General features: G+C 40.3%; 1 protein-coding gene across 8 annotated transcripts in view; it reads right to left on the reverse strand.

The window, feature by feature from the left end:
• Window positions 1–22,678, reverse strand: part of MAP2K5 (mitogen-activated protein kinase kinase 5) — a 260,015-nt gene that overhangs the window by 45,816 nt on the left and 191,521 nt on the right. For 6 of the 8 annotated variants that reach the window (XR_010120698.1, XM_055278008.2, XM_055278010.2 and 3 more), the window contains 2 exons: window positions 13,101–13,127; window positions 12,757–12,789 (listed from right to left, as the gene is read on the reverse strand). Coding sequence is in view for 7 of the 8 variants with exons in the window: in XM_055278008.2 (XP_055133983.1) it covers window positions 12,757–12,789; window positions 13,101–13,127 (60 nt within the window). In the remaining variant the exon portion in view is untranslated. The remainder of the gene's footprint in view (window positions 1–12,756; window positions 12,790–13,100; window positions 13,128–22,678) is intronic. The other 2 variants (XM_055278009.2, XM_055278006.2) reach the window with 1 other exon arrangement.

The following is a 22,678-nucleotide window of genomic DNA, read 5'->3' on the forward strand; positions in this document are numbered from 1 at the left end:
ACGTGAAACTGTGCTATAGTTGGTTTCATACAATAGACAGAAGGGAATTTAAAGCTGGTTTAAGGAGACACTACACCAGTTTAAAATTAGTTACTATGAGGGGAACAAAGGGAAAGAGGGAGGGAGGGAAGAAGAGGAAATGAAAAAAATAGAACTACATACTGTGAAATGAACAAGTTCAGTTAGAATGTTCATCAGGATTTGGAAAATCATAATGCCATCTGCTACTCTGGACCTCAAAACATCAGGGATCTCGTGCGCCCAGACGCTTCCATTTCCAGGAGGAAGGAAGGAATTTACACTCCCTGGAATGCTGCCTCCATTCTGGAATGGAGGCAACACCCCAGCCGACCAGTTTGGAATCTCTTTTGAGAACATTTGTACTGCTCACATACACATTTTCCCTGGTTTAGAGAAAATTAACAGCCGGCAAAACGATTACAGCAACTCGGCAGTGAAGCAGAGCAGTGCCCCCAACCCAAGCTGCTGGGTAACTGACCCTGGCATCCAACTTGGGCTCAGGGTGTGTAGGTCCCATCATGGTGGATTAAATGAGCACTGTCCTATGGCTGGGTAAGACTTCACAATACAGCAACACATGTTAAATGACAGCAGCCAAAACTGGCCCCACCAGGCAACTGCCCATTCACAGACTGCTATTTACAGGCCTCCACCACCAAGAAATTAATTCATTAATAATACATCAGGCTTCATGGACAATTCAAAGGAAATAACACAAAGCTACTTGTTCAATGACTGCCTAAAGATGCAGAATTTTTCCTGGTTAAAAAATCCCCACAAATCTAATTGACTTACTAAATCAAAATTATGGGGATGTTTATGTTAATATTTTGGTTAGTAAAAAAGAAGAAATAGATAAGGTCTATTGGCTGAATTCACTCAGTGCACTTGGAAATAATAAAAATACAGATTTTTTTTTCAGCAATAGTTAATAAAATCTAATTTTATATAATTGTGTGTTTAAAAAAATTTTTTTTACTTCAAGTGACTTTGTATATCCTTCAGACTATGAGGAAAAAATTTTCTTATAACTTGTTTCTTCTGTAACATTTTGTATTCACTTCTTTCTTACTCCTCCCTTCTGACAACTCATAAATATGAATTAAATATAATTATAAATGAACAGAACATTAACTTTTGGATTACTGCTGTGTTTTGGTAGAATGTTAATGTCATTTCTAAAGAAACAGTTATTACCAATAGAAAAAGTAATTACTAAAGGAATCCTGGCCTTAATGCTAACCTATTTTCAATTTTCAAACCAGCCAAACTGAATTAATTTAAACACACTGGACTTTTCAAAGAAGGTATTAGATTTCTAAAGATTGCCTTACATAAAAGAGGAATATCAGTTTTCAGGATCTCAATTATATATTCCCAACACTTTGAAACACAGGTCTAGTTGACAATATCACCGAAAGGACAGGACCATTGTGTGCATATGCTTGTATTAACTTACTGAGTTTCTAATGCCTCAGTCATTAACTAATACGAGCTGCACGCACCATGAAATCCCACATCACAAAAACCGGTTTGTGGGAGTGGTTGGAGTTAATCTCTGTGGTCAGACACTGTGGGTCTGCAGGTCCTGTCTCCCTTTAACCACCCACAGTTATGTGCTGTGACAGGAACACGCCATCCTTGGGATGCTGGGAATAGGAGGGGGATGATTTCCTTTTACTTCTTGCTAACTTCAGAAGCCAGAGTCATGGTAAAGTCTCTCAGGTAAAAGATGAGTGGATATTATTTCCTCTGAAGTTGGTTAATCCCATTTTTTCTTTTTTCTTTTCTTTCTTTTTTTTTTGCGACACAGTCTCACTCTGTCATTCAGGCTAGAGTGCGGTAGTGTGATCTTGCCTCACCGGAACCTCCACCTCCCAGGTTCAAGGGATCCTCCTACCTCAGCCTCCCGAGTAGCTGGGACTACAGGCACGTGCCACCATGCTTGGCTAATTTTTGTATTTTTTTGTAGAGATCGGGTCTCACCACGTTGCCAGGCCTGGTCTCGAACTCCTGAGCTCAAGTGATCTGCCTTCCTTGGCCTCCCAAAGTGCTAGGATTACAGGCGTGAGACACTGCGCTTGGCCTAACCCCGCTTTTGAATTTCTGGGAGGTATTATTAGGCAATCATTCTTGCCATCAGCATCCCCCACCCCCCAGCACCAGCTATTTTCATAGCCCAGTGGCTTCTCAGGCACCCTGCCTAGGAATGAGTGACTCTACATGAATGAATTTTTTAAGATAACACATTTAAGAGCCAAACTTACTGTATCTCAATAGAAATCTTTCTAAAAGGATTCACGCTCCTCCATGCCAAATTAAACAGAGTACGCAGAATAGAATTCAATTAACTGAAAGACGTGGGGTCATTCATACAGACAGCAAAACTGAACTGAGATGCAAAATACGTATGCCCTTTGGGCATGTCTGCAATGCTAAGTTGTCTTCTTTCACAGCTTTATAAAAAACCTCTTCTTTTGATGCCAAAATGTTCAGTGGTCACTCTGTACTTTCTTCAAATCAATGATAGTATAATGTAAGGAACCTTACCCTTTGATTGTCACTCAGTTTCCTTGTCTGTAAAATAGAGTGTTGTGGGGAAAGAATGTGACAGGAAACACTGTGTAAACCATAAAGGTTAAGGCTTAGACTTCTGAATTCTGGTAGAGAACCATATCTATTAGCTAAGTATCTCCTCATCATATATTCTGTGTCACTTTTTGGATTTGTATTTCTGAGGTCTTGAAAAAACAAGTGTTGAGATTTATGCATAAATGTCATTTGATGACTATTTACAAGAGCCTATAGGATGTTAGGTGCAGTACTAGGAAGACAGAAATAAAATGTCTAGGAACTTAGAGTCTAGTTGTTAAACTCATAATTGAATCTGGAGCAGGAATGAATATAGTTTTGAATGAGGTGGTCGGTGATCTCCCAAGAACAGAATGCTAATCATCTCATCCCTTGAACATGCCTCTCTTTCCGTGTGCCCCATCTCAGGAGAGTACCACCATGCACCTGACTGCCCAAGCCCTGTGATTCATCCCTGACCCTACCTCCCTACCCTCCCTTATATCCAGTTACTTACCAAATGCAGTTAGTTCCATCTCCTAAATACCCTTCAAACATGCTAAGGCTGTCCAAACCCCTCCAATTTCTGATCAGAACTACAGCTTCAATGTCCTTTCTAATCCATCTTCCACAGCCCTGCCACAGTGTAAAACACAAATCTGGCTATGTTGATCTCTTGCTTAAAACTCTTTCAGTCTCCCCATCCTCTCTCCCCTACAAATATCTTTAAGCATGGGGTATAAAGATCCTTCAAAATGTGGCCCTTGGTTTATATCTCATAATACTTGACCAAACACCCCAGCCATACTGAACTCCCTGCAGGGGCCTCAAATCTCTCCGAGGCTAACTCTTATTGGCTATCCTTCAGTCTCCCCTCCTCTGCAGAGCTTCCCTGGTAGCCCCCATCTCCTCCACTGAGTTCTCTCCTCTGTGTTTCCCCAGCACCTTGGCCACACTTTAATTATAGAATTTATATGGCTACAAACATCATTAAATACCATATCGTAAATACCCATTTATGTGAGTGGTTAAAATGATAGTCACTGTGGTCCTCTGAGAGCCCAGGCCATCAAGTCTCGTATCACTTATATTACCTGCAGTTTAGTGATCTGCATATATGACTGCTTACTTGTCTGCCTCCCTGACTAGAGTAGCTGCTCTTTAATGGTGGAAAGAGCATCTTATTCATTCTCCATCCCCAGTACCAAGCTCTGGGATTAACACAGGTTTACAGAATGACTGTTTGGGCTATCATCAGTGGTTTTCAAACTATAATCTATGGAACTCTCAGTTCTTTTATGCAGGTGTGTGGGAAAGGGGATGGAGATCTAAATCTCCCATCCTCTGACCAAACCAAAATAGCTTCATATTCATCTATTTTATAGATTGGGTTTTTGAGCAACATAGAAGGGTCAAGGGCTTTTAGAAATGTGTGAAAATCAACTATTGTATCAATGGGAAGATATAATCTGATTTGCAAATGTCTTCTAGAAATATTATTTTTATGCAGATAAAAACCACAATGAAATGTCACCTCACATTTTGTTAGGATGGCTATTACAAAAAAGTCAAAAGGTAACTAGGGATGGTGAGGATGTGGAGAAAAGGGAACCCTTACACACTGTTCATGGGAATGTAAATTGGTACAGCCATTATGGAAAACAGCATGGAGGAGGTTCCTCAAAAAACTAAAAATAAAACTACACTATGATTCAGCAATCCAACTTCTGGGTGTATATCTAAAGGAAATAAATCACCATCCTGAAGAGATATCTGCACTGCCATGTTCACTGCAGCATTATTCACAATAGCCAAGATAGGAAAACAACCCAAGGATCAGTCAATAGATGAATAAAGAAAATGTGGTATGGATGGATACACACACCAAAATGGAATCTTATTCAGCCTTAAAAAAGGAAATCCTGTCATTTGCAACAGCATATGAACCTGAAGGTTCAGACAGATGAATATGCTAAGTGAAGTAAGTCAGACATAGAAACACAAAAACTGCATGATCTCACTTAATATGTGGAATCTAAAAGAGTTGAACTCATAGTAGCAAAGTAGAAGAGTAGTTACCAGGGGCTTGGAGGGTGGGGGAAATGAGGAGGTGTTCGTCAAAGGGGACAAACTTACTTTTATAAGATAAATAAAGCATGGTGAGTATAGTTAATGATCCTGCATTACATATTTAAAATTTGCCAAGGGAGTAGATCGTGTTATCACCACACACACGCACACACACACACACACACACACAGTAACTGTGTGTGGGGTTGGATATATTAGCTTGATTGTGGTAATCCTTTCACAATGTATATGTTTATCAAAACATCACATTGTACACCTTAAATATATATACTTTCTATTTGTTAAGTGTACCTCAATAAAGCTGGGGAAAAATATAACTTTCACATTCCACAAGGCACAACTGTATTCAGAACTTATGTGTATCTTTACTTTGTCTCTTATTTCTTTCTTCCTGTTCTTGATCAAAGAAAGCAGCATAAGAAGAGGGTGAGAGAGAGAAAATGTTGCCATATAGGGGCAGTCTCCTTCAATTAGGAACAGGTGGTTTATCCTAGAGTTCATTTGGAATGCATATGATACTCAAAACACAGTGCCCCTTGTAGGAGCACTGTAACAATGCCAGGGTTCCGGGCCAATAGAGAGGTAGGACTGTGGCAAGCCACAGCTCTAGGAAAAGGGCCTTTGTGCCCTAGTGTGGGGGACAGATGCTGGCTTTCTCCATTAGGTTTGTAGCTGAAAAATGGGGATCAATGGGAATGCCACAGTGAGGATGTGGGGAGGACAATGGAAAGAGGGTGGCCAGTTGAGTCATGAGCAAGAAGACAACGAAGGGGCATCCTTGCTGTGAGGCCTGGCCTGGGGTCCCCGATGATAAGAAGGACTAAAGTGGATTTGCTTAAGATGGAAACAGACTTTCTTGGCAAAAAGGCCTGAATTTAACAGCTCATCATTACAAAATCCCACTTATAAAAGTCTATGTCTTCTGCAAGTTCTTATGACTCTATTTAACCATAAAACTTAATGAAGACATAAGACAGCCTCTACTATTTACTTATCTGTCTGGCTGGCATATGCACATCATTATGGTGGTACTAAAAAGAATCATTATGAATAGGGACAATCATCTACCCCACCAAACACCTGGACTCACAAGAGCCTCACATGGACCCTTCACTTGGACGTGGCTCCCCTGATGCTTTCTAGAAATGCTAGTGAAGATGACCAGTGGTGGAAGGAGGCACTGTTTGATGCCAGCCCAGCCTGGATGCTCAGTGAAGAGGATGGAGGTTAACCACATGCCTAGACACTTCTACCTATGTGAGTCAGGCAGACTAATGGGCAGCTAACATTTCTGTTCTAGAAGAGGGTGACACTGAACAAAGGGGGATGAGAAAATGGTGGATGGGGAAAGGGAGGAGAAAAATAAGGGAAGAGCCTACTTTATAATAATATTACTAAAAAGCTTCTAAAAGCCGGGCATGGTGGCTCACACCTGTAATCTTAGCACTTTGGGTGGCTGAGGCAGGTGATCACTTGAGGTCAGGAGTTTGAGACCAGCCTGGCCAACATGGTGAAACCTCATCTCTACTAAAAACACACAAAAAAATTAGCTGAGCATGGTGGTGCACACTTGTAATCCTAGTTACTTGGGAGGCTGAGGTGGGAGGATTGCATGAACCCAGGAGGCGGAGGTTGCAGTGAGCCAAGATTGTGCCACTGCACACTCTAGCCTGGGCAAACAGAGCAAGACTCCATCTCAATCAATCAATCAATATTTAATAGCTAGCTTCTAAGCTTCTCCCTCAGTCTCATTTCTCCTACTACCCACCTCAACAGAACTGTCTTAGAAAAAAATACAGATTTCAACATGTCAAACCTTCCAAGCATATCCCTTAGCTACAGGGTAATACCTACGCGTTTTGGTACGCATTTGAGATGCTCCCTGTATTTTTTTTCTAGCTTCACTTTGGGCCAACCATTAGTCTTCAAAGCTGCCTCACACTTAGACACCTATGGTGGTGTCCCTCCCTCTGCTGGGACAATCTTCTCCCCACTTTCATTTTGTGAATATCAAGGTATTTCCAAAGCCCAGCTCAAATATCATCTCCTCTCTGATGCTTTGTTAGCTTCCCACATCATCCAACCTTGCACAGCACTGTTTACACAGCTTTATTATAGTTTTTAACATAATGAATCAAATCTAATTCATGAATTTGTCTTCCACTAGATCATGAAGTTATCCAGCACAGGGATTTATCCCGGCACCTGGTAGAGATCACGGCCCAAGCAGGAGCTCAATAAATGTCCCTTGAAGTAAATAAAAATACAAATTTTCCTAGCTGTGGTAGTCTTCTACGAAATGGAATGTGGTTTAAGCGTGTCTTCTCTTTTCTTCTGCTGAAGCCCATCCTATCTATCCAAGCAACTAAACATAGGCCATCACAGAGAAACTCTTTGCTTTCTATTTTTCTCTTTGACATTTAAAATTTAGATAAAATTCACAAAAAATAAAATTCACCCTTTTAAAGTAACAACCCAGTTCCAAAATATTTCTACCACCCTAAAAAGAAACCTTGTACCTGTGACAGTCATTCTCAATTTCCTTCTCTCCTCCAGTCCCTGGCAATCACTAAGTCACTGACTTCCTGTCTCTATGGACTTCCCTATTGTGGACATTTCATAGAATATGTGGCTTTTTGTGTCTGGTTTCTTTCATTTAGCATGTTTTCAAGGCACATCCATACTGCAGCATTTATCAGTACTTCATTCCTATTTATGGTCCAATGTGAACTTCTGGATTCTTTCTACGTTTGGGCTATTATGAATAATGCCACTATGAATGTTCATCTATAAGTTTTTATGCGGACATATGTTTTCCATTCTCTTGGATATATACCTAGAGGTGGAACTGCTGGGTCATATAATTGTTCTATGTTTAGCTTTTTGATGAATTGCCAAGCTGTATTCCACAGCAACTGTGGAACCATTTTACATTACCACTAGCAATTTATGTGGGTTCCAATTTCCCCACATTCTTGTCACCAATTGTTATTTTCTGTTTTTCTTTTTTTTTTTTTAATTACAGCCATCCTAGTGGGCATGAAGTAGTCTCTCATTGTGGTTTTGATTTGCATTTCCTTAATTAATTGTTGAGCATATTTTCATGTGCTTATTGACCATTTGTTTATCTTCTTCAGAGAAATGTCTACTTAACTCCTCTCCCCATTTTTAAATTGGGCTATTTGTCTTTTTATTTATCATCGAGTTGTAAGAGCTCTTTATATATTCTGAATACCAGGCCTTTATCAGATATATGATTTGCAAATATTTTCTCCCATTCTGTGGGTTGTCTTTTCACTGTCTTGATAATGTCCTTTGACACATAAAAGTTTTTAATTTTGATAAAGCCCTCCTTTTGTTTTTGTTTGCTTATGCTCTTGGTGTCATAGCTAAGAAACCATTGCTAACCTAAGGTCATGGAGATTTACATCTATGCTTCCTTTTGAGAGTTTCGTAGTTTTTACTCTTACATTTAAGTCTTTGATTAATTTTTTGAGTTAATTTTTGTATATGATGCAAGGTAGGGGTCCAAATTTATTCACTTACATATGGATACCCAGCACCATTTGTTGAAAAGACTATTCTTTTGCCACAGAATGGTCTTGGCATCCTCATCAGGAAACAACTGACCATGCATATATAAGTTTATTTCTGGACTCTGAATTCTATTCCATATGTCTATCCTATACCACTACCATACTATCTTGATCAGTGTAATTTTGTAGTAAGTTTTGAAATCAGAAAGCATAAATCTTACAATATATTTTTTTTTCCAATTATTGTTTTGGCTATTCTGAGTCCCTTGTATTTCCATGGGAATTTTAGGATTAGTTTATCCACTTCTGCAAAAAAGCCTACTGGGATTTTAATATGATTACAGTGAATCTGTAGATCAATTTTGAGAGTATTTCCATCGTAACAATATTAAGCCTCCCAGTTCATGAACATAAAATGTCTTTCCGTTCCTTTCTTTCTTCTTTTTTTTTTTTTTTTTGAGAGAGTGTCTCGCTCTGTCACCCAGGCTGGAGTGCAGTGCTGTTATCTTGGCTCACTGCAACCTCCGCCTCCTGGGTTCAAGTGGTTCTCCTGCCTCAGCCTCCCGAGTAGTGGGGATTACAGGTGCCTGCCACCCTGCCCGGCTAATTTTTGTATTTTTAGTAGAGATGGGGTTTTACCATGTTGGTCAGACTGGTCTTGAAACCCTGACCTCATGATCCACCAGCTTTGGCCTCCCAAAGTGCTGGAATTACAGGCGTGAGCCACCATGCCTGGCCTGTCTACAGTCTTTGTACTCCTGATAGTGACCTTAGCAAAACTAAGAAGTACCATATGAAATCAGCACTTTGGGAGGCCAAGGTAGGCAGATCACTTGAGGTCAGGAGTTCGAGAACAGCCTGGCCAACATGCTGAAATCCCGTCTCTACTAATAATACAAAAAATTGGCCAGGTGTGGTGGCGTGTGCCTGTAGTCCCAGCTACTCCAGAGGCTAGGACAGGAGAATCACTTGAACCCAGAAGGCAGAGGTTGCCGTGAGTGGAGGTTGTGCCACTCCACTCCAGCCTGGGCAACAAGAGCAAAACTCCATCTCAAAAACAAAACAAAACAAACAAACAAACAAAAAATACCGAAGACAGATGGTCAGGTTGTTGGGACAAAAGGCAGCCACCAACAAGAATGAGGAGTGCCCATAGAGAACAGGGGCAATCACAAGAGGACATAGGAAAAGCACTATGCAGAGCAGTACAGCCATGTAAGGTGCGTTAGCCAGAGGGCAAAGGGCTCTATACACTTCAAGAGGCCTGAGAATATCAATGTCAATGCCAAACACTCTGGCAAAATGGTTGGTAAAATTCAGTGAAAGAATAAGGTAAACCCCACACAATTTTACAGCCCTGGAGGGCATCAATACATCAAAGTTTACGTTCAGTACCATGTTCAGAACAAGGGACTAAGTCATTGAGAAAAGGTTAAATGATATTCACCACACTCCGTCAACAGGCTGCCAAGAACAAATAGATTTTAGAAACATTTCTTTCTAAAAATGCAAATTTCTCATAGCTGTCAGAGCTTACAGTCATAAATTTCAGTTATCTAGACAATAGGGGCCGACTTATTCCCCAAAGATATCAGATGGCTAAGGCTTCAGGTACACATAGACACACATCACTTATAAAGAACCAAAGCACTTTACAACGCAGGTATTCAGGGACTTAGGGAGGACCTGATTACATAAGGACCTTAAGATAAGAAGTTCTGTTGAGAAGCAACTCTGAGGCACCAGATGATGTCTTTAAGCTGTTACGTATACCTGAGCTAGCCAGCGACAATTCAGAGAAATGCCACCCACCAAAATTTACTTGGACCACCAAGATTTCTGATTGGAGCTCAATTCTCCTGTTACCTTGGCCACCCTCCCAGTTCCTGATCTGTGGTCTGAGTTTCATGGTCATGATTCTTATTCCTGTTTAGTTTTTGGTGTCTTCTGTTTGGACATCTGGTAGCCAACTCTGGCTTTGTTCCATGATTCCACCTCCTGCCTCCCAGAGTGGCTCTAACATTCATCTTTGGCCACTCCAGGACTAGCTCTTGCCCACCTTAGTGGTGTTTTACTACATCTTCACTCTTTGCCAGGCCATAACAGGTTAAGCTGAATCCACACAATAAGAAAATATGTTACACTGGGCTTTGTGATAGCTATTTTGTACACGACGCCAAATATACCCATCTTGTCTGAACTTCCCTCAGGGGAAGTAATTTTTGATCTGACTTTTCTCTAACAGGAAATAGTACATACTAGCATCAGATACCCACTTCACAACAGGGTAAATCCCACTCCCAAGCAGTAAAACGGCTCAAATCCCAACTGGGCATATTCATTCACAAATAAAAGGCCTAAAAGTCATATGCAAATGAAGATAGCTAGCTAATTGCCCTGTGGGAACTTAAGGGGAAGACTTAGCCCTGGCAAGCAGTTAGGGAAGTTTGAGAAGTGGTTTTCAAACTTTAATGTGCAGAGAGTTACGTGAGAAACTAGTAGATTCTAGGCACGACCCCTAGAAAGTCTAATTCAGTGATCTGGGCCCAGGAATTTGCATTATAACAAAAGCCTTAGGTAATTCTGATGCAATCAGTCCTTGGTCCACCCTATGAGGAACACTGCATCACAGCAATGAGAACTCTGACAGACACATAGGACAAGCGCAGTAAGTACAGGACCCCACCAATCCTTCCTTTCTGTGATGCTATGATTCATCTTCCCTAAGGCAGGTCATCTGGCCAATCCTTTCCTAATACTTTTATTGCAGAATATCAGCTCAGTTCCAAGATCAACCTGGTTTTAGTAAAGGCAATGTTCATTTCCCAAGTTTCCACAAGGAAGATGGTTTTAGAGTAAACAGGAATATATGTCTAAGTTACATTTTTCTCTTGACTAAGAAAGAAATGCTATGAAGAAAAATATATCATTTAAGTCACACATTATTGTTCTTCATCAATCTTCATCCCTTAAATAGAACATCTCCCTATGGTAATTTCAAAAGTCTCATGATTTTACCCAAATTAAATAAGTAAGATATTTTAAATTGAATAGCAATAACTGTTACTTTAAATAAGGAATGAAAATATCTATTTGATACAGAAAACATTCAACTGAGCTGTCCAGAAACACACATAATATTGGTGAGGAATGCCTTTACCTGGATGTTCTGATGCCTAGGAGCCTGGCAGACCAACGGTAGAGCCCAGGAAACACAGAAGGCTGTGCAAGAAACTGGGTAGGCAAGTTTCCCCAGGCACTTCCTCAAGCAAAACTTGAGGGGGACCTCAGGAAAACTAGTTAAATTGGGAGGATTCTGATGGGGATAGTAGGCTTTTGGAATCTAAGATAACAGAGGATATTGATGAGCTATTAGATCCAGGAGGTCTGTCTGATATTTGAGATAATGGAGCCTCCATTTGTTTCAGGACGATGCCTTCATTTTTACATCAACATGGTTTATGGCTTGCAGGGGATATATGGACTGACCGATGCAACCATTAAGGATGTTAGAGCCCCACTCTTACTATTATTGTGATATGTGTGTGTGTGTTTGTTTTTTTCCTAGGAGGATCTTTATTTTTTCTCCCAAATCTCATAACTGGTTATGCAGATGTTTAATTGAGAGGAATAATTATGAATTACGATTTTTTTCTTTCAAACTTTCCTATCTGAATCATTTACTGCCTTCCCTCTCTAATTACAAGTGTTTTAAATATTATAAAATTAAAGTTTAAAAAATAAACATTGCTAGTAGGCAAACCCAAGCTCCAAAAAGCTCAGTTTTTAAAGAAAATGTTAATGTTTCTTGAAAGCCTTGTGTATTATAAGATTGATGGTTTACAGAAAAGGAATTTAAAGTCAGAATAAGAAGTAGACAAAGTTGATTGAGAGAGAAAGGCAGGTAGATTAGCACCATGAAGGCAAAGGAACAGTGGAACTCAATGGATAAGGATGATCAGAAGTAAGCTCAATTAAAATGTGAGAATACAGGTTTCCAGCTACTAGAATACACAAGATGTTAGGGACATATTCTGAGAAAAATGCCTAATTAGGAAATTAAAGCTGAACTGTTGACCTAGAGTTTTTGAGCCCTTTTATCACTCTGATATGCTTTGGGTAAATAACTCAAGGCAGGCAAATTTCATCCAGCTTATGCTTGCTCTTCAACTCTGACCCTTGCCTACTGAATGACTTCAAATAACTGTTGCAGAAAAAAATGATACCATTTTAATTTCCAGCTCCATCCCCATCTGGCCAGGGAGAGGGTCAATTAATATTATTGTGTTTTGTCTTTAGGGTATCTGATGCCCCTGAGGACCAGCCTGCAGGACAGTCTGTTTTTGCAGGGTTTGTTGGCCAGAATCAGAAGAGTGGGATTCAGGACAAGGCCAGTTCACGTAACACAGCTCAGAGCCATACAACACAACTTGCTCCAAGGATGTTGGGCATTGTGCTTCATTAGGAAACAAAATATAAGCTTTCCACACCATTAGGAATGACTTTAGGAGTGAAAGCACATAAGACGATGCCTCACCTCATCAACAATGCACTGCAGAAGCTGGAGAGGCTGCAATGGAAAAGAAGAGAAGAAAAAGTATTAGCCTCTATGCAATGTCTTTACAGTGGAGTGGAAAGAAAAAATCATTAATGCAATAAAACATAGCAAGATTAATCAACAACAGCAAACTCTTATAAAAACATTGATGCTCAGGATGTTCTATTATTTCTAATGGTACCTAATCTAATACAGGCAGTTAAAGGTTTGCATTTTCTTCAAAATGCAATTTGCTAAGTTTAAAACAAGGCATTCAAGCATGCAAAGGAAGCAGCCATCAGGAAAAAGAAAAGTGAATTTTTTTCTGAACTCATAAAGCTTACCATTAAAGATCCCTGGTTTTTCTGAATCTGAAAAAAGGCAATATGTAATTAGCATGTCATAATCAAAATGACTCACTTGGACACATTATGATCACTGAGAGAAAATTATTGCATTGCTGGTGGCAATTTGTGGGCATGTGTTAACACAATTTACATAATGAAAATACACAAATGTTAATAGCTCGCTTCTCATTTATAGGCGAAAGTCAGCAGAATGTTAATTTCACACAACACTTTTTAGTACCCTCCAGGTTGTATTAGAATAGGGAGAAAAACCATAATCCATTTCAAAAGGCTGTTTACGATTCAGATATAAATAATGTTTTATATTGCTAGATTGTGAACACTGGGCTTAATGTTGCAATCATTGCTAATGTTATGAAGCTCACTCTTTTTAAATTAAAAACCGATTTATTTAAAATTGAAATTAAATCATAGTCAGAAATTAGAATTTTGGATTCCTGCCAGTGTCTGCTCACAATCCCCTATTTTGTGAGGAAAACTTTAATTATGTGGTTGAAGTATTTGCACCTAACTTAGGAGTGGGGTAATGACTCCACCTTTTCCAAAGTTCCTTCTGCCTGTTTCCAGGGCAGCAACGCTCTCTGGGAAAATCAAATTCATGGAAGTTTTACACTGATTTTTAGGGAATAAAAGCAGAGTCCAGTAAGAGAGCGTTTCTGATCAACATTCTGAAGGCAGGCTGCTCACACATTTAACACTGATAAACTGCATTTCTTAGAAAGCTACTAAAACATGACATAAAAATTAATAAAACATCCACTTGTACTAAACAGTTCAATTGTACTAAACAGTTCAATGCCTCCCCATCCAGGAAAAATAAAGCTTACAGTTATTATAAACTCAATGAAAATGAAACTCCAGGTACTACATTTTCTAACAGAGAACTTTTCAGGAACCAAATACTGATGGGTCAACTGTTTTCTGAGATAACTGGGCTCCAACCAGCTGGTAAAATACAGGGAAACTAGTAATAATCCCTTATATGTTTTTAAAGGTGTTTTAAAAAATTCTTTCCCATATACAAACTCATTTGATCTGCACAACCACCCTGAGGTTGGCACGGATGATCATCTTTATTCTATGATGGGAAAGCTGGGCCTACCAGAGGACCGTGTCCGGGCCTGAGGCCTCAGGGCCAGGGTGTGGTGGTGCTGGGGCTCCTCCAGAGCTCCTTTCCTTCCAGCATCTGTATTACACCTGCCTGTGATCACAGAGTTATTTGAAAACAACTGGATTTGTATACATTTATACTTGGTATGGTATTGTTGATAAATTATCCATTTTGACATGTTGGTTCCTCTCACCTAGACTGTGAGTTTCTCAAGAGCTGCAGCTACATTTATGCATTTCTTTTGCATCCATGTGGCTGATCAGCACACCCCTCCTCCTACTGCCTGAGTTTTTAAAAAGTGTTTTCCCATGTATTTGTCAAATGAACACGGTGCCCACTCATTGCTCTTATTGGCTTTTCATCACTTCCTCCCCGATCACTACTTTCAGAAACCTCTGTCCCAGGTTGACTGGCTTAGTCTATGTTGATAGTCCCTGCTTGATGTTGTCCTGAATTACTGCTTCTTCTGGTTTCTCCAGTCTATGAGTACTTCCAGACAAGATTCTGCAGGTAAAGATTTACACTACAAGGGAAGGCGGAGCTGTAACCACCACCCTGAAGTGGTTAAGAATTTCAGTAACAAGCCACACTACCTTTAAAAAAATAACTGAAAAGCCTGGATAACCTCTCCTATGACATGAGATATCTATGGAGTTTGCTTTTTTTTTTTTTCAAGCACACACTGATACTCCCCCCACCCCTACCTTCCTAGTAAGATATATCTACTTCAACAGCAGAGTTATTTGTAATGAACAAAGAATCAGAAATCCATTTCTGACATCAAAGAGAATGTGCTTCACAAATTTCCAAGAGTCAGGGGGATGACAACATTCTCTGAGGAGAACATGCAGCAAACATTCTAAGTGAGAGGTTTTGAAATGAATTCAGAAGTGGATTATGAAACACTGTCCCCAGTAACATATGAGTTGTGTGAATCAGATTAACTGAGGGGAGGAAACTTCCTCATGAACTGAGGTCTTAAAGAAAGTCTCTAGTTTGCCCTATTTTGCAGGTTAAAAGCTTAGTCTAGGTCAACTTAAAATTGTACTATTTATGCTTGCTCTTCACTAAAAGAAAGAGAAAAACAGCAATATCAAAGTCTTTTTTTATAATCTTGTAACTATACGGTTTTGCCCAGGTTTTTAAAGAGAGACATTATCAGGTTTTATTATACAGTTTTGATAGTAACATATTATATGAAACCATCTTCATAAATTTTGTATTAAGGTGGCAGTGCCAGTACCTGAAATTGATTCAAAATGCTTAAGATACTCAATTACTTTTTAACAGTTACACGATGCAGTGACTTATATCTTCTATTTCACAAGAATTTGATGATGCAACATCGTTGTAACTGATTCATTTTCTCAATTAAATAAAGCTACTGTGCTTTTCTTTATATGAATGCCACATAGGCCATAGAGTTAGATGTATCATCTCCTTTTTCTGTCTCAGATATATTGCCATAAAGGCTGTATTCTGTTCCTCTGTTAATTCCACCAGAAAATTTAAAGCCACAGTCATATTTTTTAAATTCTGAACTGCCATGTACTTGGCTGTATTTATATTAGGCATATTTTTCACTGCTAAACTCTTTGTTGTTTACCTTTTTCAAGATCACATTACTGTACAGGCACAGCAACCATAAAACAGATCCAAACAGTCAACCTCCAGTCATTGCCTCTGCTTTTGCACACAGTTCATGAAAAAGTGAAACCTCTAGTTTTATTGCACATTAAAAGTGGAACCAAGGGTCCTCAATATAAAATGTTGGCTTTGTGAATGCCTATCTTTATTCTGGGTCTGCCTTCCAAATGCTTAGCTGTGAGAGCAGAGTTCAGAGGAACGCAATAATATTGTTAGGGCTGATGTACTGCCTGCACCTCACAACATATGAAATGCTGTTTATAACTAACTTGTCCAAGCCCTCATTCCTGCTTAAACATTTCGCGTGTGTTGAGTGTTTTCTATGTCTAACTAGTACTTTGGGACAATGAGAGAACAATAATTGTTCCAGTCACACACTTTGTTAATCAGTCTCCAGAACTAGTTGCATTTTGATAGATGAACCTCTTCCCTTTTCTGGGCATAGATTTTTTTTTCTTTCATTAGCTGTTAGATTCAAGATTTAAAACCACACTGACAGGGGATAGTTACGTCTCATTCTGATGTAAGACAGACTCTTATGTGTTTAAATGGGGAAGAATGACTTCATAAAAGGCAGCCACAAGTAACAGTTAGGTCTTCGTATTATAGTAACATTTATCATATATTTCCTTACAAGGACCATCCAGTTAGCAATTAGAAAACTCTTATAACATGACTTATGACTGTGAAAAATGATGCTAGAAAGGAAATTGCCAATGTAAAAGTTTGCTTGTGGGGCCTCAACTATTTAGCCAATGGCTCTGGTGATAAAAAGCAATTTTGGAAGTCTCACTTTATGCTTTGCTCTCTGTAGAGGAGCTTTTCACAGAAGTGGTAAAACAGATCTTGCTACCAGCCCCTTTTACATTATACTCAGAGGCACAATCAGAAAACTAAAATGAATCTACCTATGTAACTTAGAGAAGACACCAGCTATAGCTTTCATTTTCTCTTTTACTCTCTGACATTATGGCTTGCCCTGCAGCTCTTGTCTGGAAGATTTATGTGTGACCTAGGTCAGATCTTCCAATATCAGTTGACAAATTTTCTCTTTACATATTTACTGCTTTTCAAGCTTGTATTATTTTCTCTTAAATAGAAAGAAGAAATATAAAATTAAATCATATGGTTGGAATTTTTAAAGAATAGCATTTTCATTTGTTGTGCTACTGGCATCACATTCTAGCTTTCAATATTGAGCTCTTTATTCTCTTTTTTAAAACTTCAAATTTTAGGAGCTGTGGCTATTTTGCAAGGACTCTCTTTTCAAATCAGATGCATTAAGCTATAACCCCGGCTAAATATAAACAGGGATTACGGGAAACTGAGACATTCATATTCTAAATGAAGAATCATGATCTAAAGTATTTATGAAAGGAAGGAACCCCAGAGATGATCTAGTTTAATCTACTCACTTTGCTTTAGGGAAGCTGAGGCTCAGAGAGGAGCAGCGCCCAAAGTCATAGATAGTGCCTGGCCTGACCCTGACAGCTGGGTGTTAGGAGGCTGCCCACTGTGAGGAAAACGCATGAACTTTGGAGTGAGAAAGACCCCTGGGAGTCTAGTCAGGTGCCCATGGTCCCCAGAAGCCCTCTCCCTTCAGTGGGGCTTAGAGCTCTCATCTACAAAGTGAAGGAATGAGCTAGAGAAGCCCAAAGATTCCTTGAAGCCAGAGCTTCCCATTCAGGAGCCATGTTTATTTTTCCTACCCAAGGGTAGGTACCAGCAATCAATCTAATTTTATCTGGCACTGTGCTGGATATTAAAACTTAGGGACATACAACCTCCAATCCATTATAACTTGCAAAAACAAAGTGTCCATATCTCAAAAAGCCTTCAATGAGAAAAACAAAACCACTGCTACATGATAAGCTTTATATACATTGCCTAGTACCACTAACTTAAAGAGTTCCCAAACAAACGACTTTTAAATAAAGGAAGAGAACGAAATTTACTCTGGCTAACTACAAATGGGACTTTTGGCAAACTGATTTGTGAAGATACTAAATGCATTAAGAAACAAAATAAATGGATAATATATACTACTTCCAATAATTTCAGGTGAACACGTATAATTCACTTGTGCAGTCCTATCTCCCCTGTTCATCAGCCTCTGTCCTTGCTCAAGTTCTTATCATGTCTGTGGGTCTATTAGTATATTTTCACAGGACCTAAAAAAGTCACAAGAAGATTTAGCAGGCAGCTACTCAATAGGTTATTAAGAAGGAACCAATGATTCTCACATTCTAAGATCTACTCATTGGCACCTTCTCTCTGGCACAAATCTCAGACTCCAACTGGGGTGCTGTATTCAGGAGTGACCAGTTTTGAAAAGCAAAAACTATATATCCCTGAATTTAGCAAGCAGCTAGGCGGGACAGAAAGGCTTTAAGATGCCTACAGGAGGGCACAGCTCTGATGGGACCAGACAGAAAATCATCACAGCCATAAGTTAGTTTACTTGGCTCTCACTGCTTCCTGAGTATCAAGGACAATGCATTTTCACACAAAATACAACAGCTGGAGCACTGAGGTACAGCGAAACATTATTCATTTGCTGGGTCTGCCAGTCAGTGAGCAGGAAAAAAAAAAGGACCTGGCTACTAGTTCATACTGTTTTATCCTTTGTGTATTTAAAATTGACATAGCTCATGTCCCACCCCACATAGGTGTATAAGATCCATAGTAAATCTTCCTCTTGGTAATTGCACATTTTAATGTTTAGACTTGAATTTTGCAAGGAAAGCAGGGGCTTAGAATTGTAATTTAAAATGATTAATGTGAATTATAAAATCTTTTTCCTGATGGTATGAGGTCTGTCCACAGATTCCATGAAGTACCTAAGTTTTGAAGATTTTAGACATTTGCCATATCAAACTTTTCTCCTTTCTCTGTCCCAAAAGAAGGGTGGCCTTATTTCAGAATCCAGTTTAAGAATATTAATTGTGTGTGGAGACATGGGAAAGGGGCAGCTGGGGGAAGGAGATGTTGCTTTTTCTGAGAACGGTCCTTTAGACTACTCTACTCTTTATGGTGAAATAAATCTGCTACAGCAACATTTTAATGTTTCAAAATGTCTGAGAGGGTTTTTCCGGAGCTTTCATTTAGTTTGCACCTCTCTTAGCTTAAATCCTCTACATGATGTCGGAAGTCACCTAGTACAATTCTTTGCCTAATGTAGAAATTCACTTTATAATATTCCAAACATACAGGTATTCTGTCTTTGCTACAAGACTTTCAATGATGAGATTCCAATGATTTTCTTTTGGGCAGATTAAACTGTTAACAAAGTTCTTTCTTGGCCGGGCGCGGTGGCTCACGCCTGTAATCCCAGCACTTTGGGAGGCCGAGGCGGGCGGATCACGAGGTCAGATCATGACCATCCTGGCTAACACAGTAAAACCCTGTCTCTACTAAAGATACAAAAAATTAGCTGGGCGTGGTGGCCTGCACCTGTAGGCCCAGCTACTCGGGAGGCTGAGGCAGGAGAATGGCATGAACCTGGGAGGCAGAGCTTGCAGTGAGCTGAGATCGCGCCACTGCACTCTAGCCTGGGCGACAGAGTGAGACTCCCTCTCAAAAAAAAAAAAAAAAAAAGTTCTTTCTTATTTTGAATCCAAGAAGTATGTCTTTCTGTAAGATGTGCCCATGATCTGGAGCTATGGCATATAAGTTTAATGACAGCTTTTCACATATTTGAAGATAGCAGTCATGTCTCCACAATGTTGTCTTTCTTGAATGAACATCCCTGTTTTCTTCCTTATGATCAGTTGGTATTTTGGTTGCCCTCTATCCTTCTCCCCTTTATTACTAAGGATACTCCAACAACACTCCCCCACCCCTAAGAAGCCCGTGTGTTTCATGGGAAGATGACTTCACCCCCAGCTCTAGGGTATGGTAGGTGGTTCAGGCCTAAATTAGTCAGCAACATCTAAATCCCCTGGGCACAGGGAGTTGAACTGGTCCAATGAAACTGCAGCCTAAGGCCTTTGGTTGCTTCTGAGGAAAAGAGACCGGCTGCTCTCCTCTCAGACAGGAAGTGGGTTGCTCCAGGAACCCCAATAACCATTCTTGGTACGTGAAGGAAGAAGCCTACTAAGGAGAGAACTGAATATGAATTGCTGAGTCAAGTCCCAGCTAAAACCAGCAAGCAAGACTAGGCTTTACAGTCATGCAGTCCAGTTATTACCCCTTGTGGTTAGGGCTCCTTTGAGTTTTCTGTTACCTGGACATGAAAGCTGCCTGAAGAACCCAGGCATGATTTCCCATTCTCCACCACCACAGTCACCTTTCTCTGAATTTGTTTCCATATGTGTATGTTCCTCATAAAGTATGACACCCACACCTGAACACGGACCTCGGATTGACGGGCTTAGATCACTATGTTTTGGACCTGATACACCAGACAGCCGAGACTCAAGGAGGCTAAATGTGCATTCACTTTTTTTTTTTTTTTCTGAGATGGAGTCTCACTTTGTCACCCAGGCTGGAGGGCAGTGGCATGATCTCAGCTCACTGCAACCTCCACCTCCTGGGTTCAAGCAATTCTCCTACCTCAGCCTCCTAAGTACCTGAGATTACAGATGCATGCCACCATGTCTGGCTAATTTTTGTATTTTTAGTAGAGACAGGGTTTCGCCATGTTGGCCAGGCTGGTCTTGAACTCTTGGCCTCAAGCGATCTGCCTGTCTCAGCCTCCCAAAGTGCTGGGATTATAGGCATGAGACACCATGCCAGGCTATGCATTCACATTTCTGATAGCCTTATCACACAGTTGGCTCAAATGAGAGAAAACCAAGAAGTATATAAATCTTACTGAAAGAAGTATATAAATCTTTTTATGTACTGAAAAAGAAATCTGAGACAGAAAAGGAAACACTTTTTTTTCTTTTTTTGAGACAGGGTCTCACTCTATTGCTCAAGATGGGGTGCAGTGGTTCAGTCATAGCTCACTGCAGCCTTGACTTCCCTGGACTCAAGTGATCCTCCCACCTCCGCCTCCTGAGTAGCTGGGACTACAGGTGTCTGCCCATGTGAAGACAAGTTGTCACATATCCTCAGAAGGTGTTATGCTCAGGTATTCATGCTGGCTGGAGTGGGAGGATGGGACATGGAAGAAAAGAAAGGGGCCAAAACAATTGACTTAGAGCCTCAGGATTTGTGTTCTTGGTTCCCTCTGATTGCAAAATTTGCTTTGCCAACATATAAAAAGTAAACTTAGGCTACATAATTACTTTATCGATTTCATATATGTTTATTAAGTCCTTATGCTATGCCAGGTGCTATACTAGACTCTAGGACCCAAAAGATGGATAGAATACAATTGCTGACCCACAGAAATGAGTGACTTATTAAGGGTTCCTGAAACCTAGTAGCAGGGCTAAGATTTAATTAAGCACAGGGCTTGGACTCTCCTCTAAAAGTCACTCAGTATTTGGACAAAATAATAGTCTCTGGAGTTTTGCTTTCTTCCCTCAGGGCTCTATAGATTTCTAAGACAGCTTCCCCCATCCTTCCAACCCCTAAAGCTCCCTACCACATAACGTTTCTAGGCATTGTAAGAAAGATTGCTGCATTAGTTTTGGTTCCACATATCACTGAACATTTTTTTTTTTTTTTTTTTTTTTTTTTGAGAAGGAGTCTTGCTCTTTCACCCAGGCTGGAGTACCGTGGCGCGATCTCCGCTCACTGCAGGCTCCACTCCTGGGGTTCACGCCATTCTCCTGCCTCAGCCTCCCGCGTAGCTGGGACTACAGGCGCCCACCACCTCACCTGGCTAATTTTTTTGTATTTTTAGTAGAGACGGGGTTTCACCATGTTAGCCAGGATGGTCTCGATCTCCTGACCTTGTGATCCGCCCACCTCGGCCTCCCAAAGTGCTGGGATTACAGGCGTGAGCTACCGCAACCAGCCTCACTGAACATTTTTTTACCACGATATATTTGGATGTGGCCTACTGAGATTTTGAGATCAGTTATAATTGCAGCCAATACATGGTTCATATGGGATAAGGAGGAAAGAATCTAAAAACTGGCCAGGTGCAGTGGCTCACACCTGTAATCCTAGCACTTTGGGTGGCCGAGGTGGGTGGATCACCCGAGGTCAGGAGTTCGAGATCAGCCTGCCCAACATGGCGAAACCCCATCTCTACTAAAAATACAAAAATTAGCCAGGTGTGGTGGCATGTGCCTGCAATTCCAGCTACTAGGGCGGCTGAGGCAGAAGAATTGCCTGAACCCAGGAGGAGGAGGTTGCAGTGAGCCAAGATTGCACCACTGCACTCCAGCCTGGGCGACAGAGTGAGACTGTATCTCAAAAAAATATATATATATGTGTGTGTGTGTGTGTGTGTGTGTGTGTGTATATATAGTCACACACAATATTGTGAATTAACATGTGTCTTACTGGCTTGACTGTAAATGAAATTCAAAATAGATTTAAACAAAATAAGTCATGGATCAAGAATGAACTGGATAAAGTTTGACTTACTTTATCTTTTTTTTTTTTTTTTTTTTGAGACAGGATCTCACTCTGTTGCCCAGGCTGGAATGCAGTGGCACGATCATGGCTCATTATAGCCTGGACCTCCTGGGCACAAGTGATCCTCCCTCCTCAGCCTCCTGAATAGCTGGGACTATAGGCATGTGCCGCTACACCTAGCTGGTTTTTAAATTTTTTGTAGAGACAGGGTCTCCCTGTGTTGCCCAGGCTGGTCTCAAACTCCTGGGCTCAGGTGATTCTCCTGCCGTGGGCTCCCAAAGTGCTAGGATTACAGGTTTGAGCCAGCACACCTGGC

The sequence above is a fragment of the Symphalangus syndactylus genome, chromosome 5, assembly GCF_028878055.3.
Source record: "Symphalangus syndactylus isolate Jambi chromosome 5, NHGRI_mSymSyn1-v2.1_pri, whole genome shotgun sequence".
Lineage (NCBI taxonomy): Eukaryota > Metazoa > Chordata > Mammalia > Primates > Hylobatidae > Symphalangus > Symphalangus syndactylus.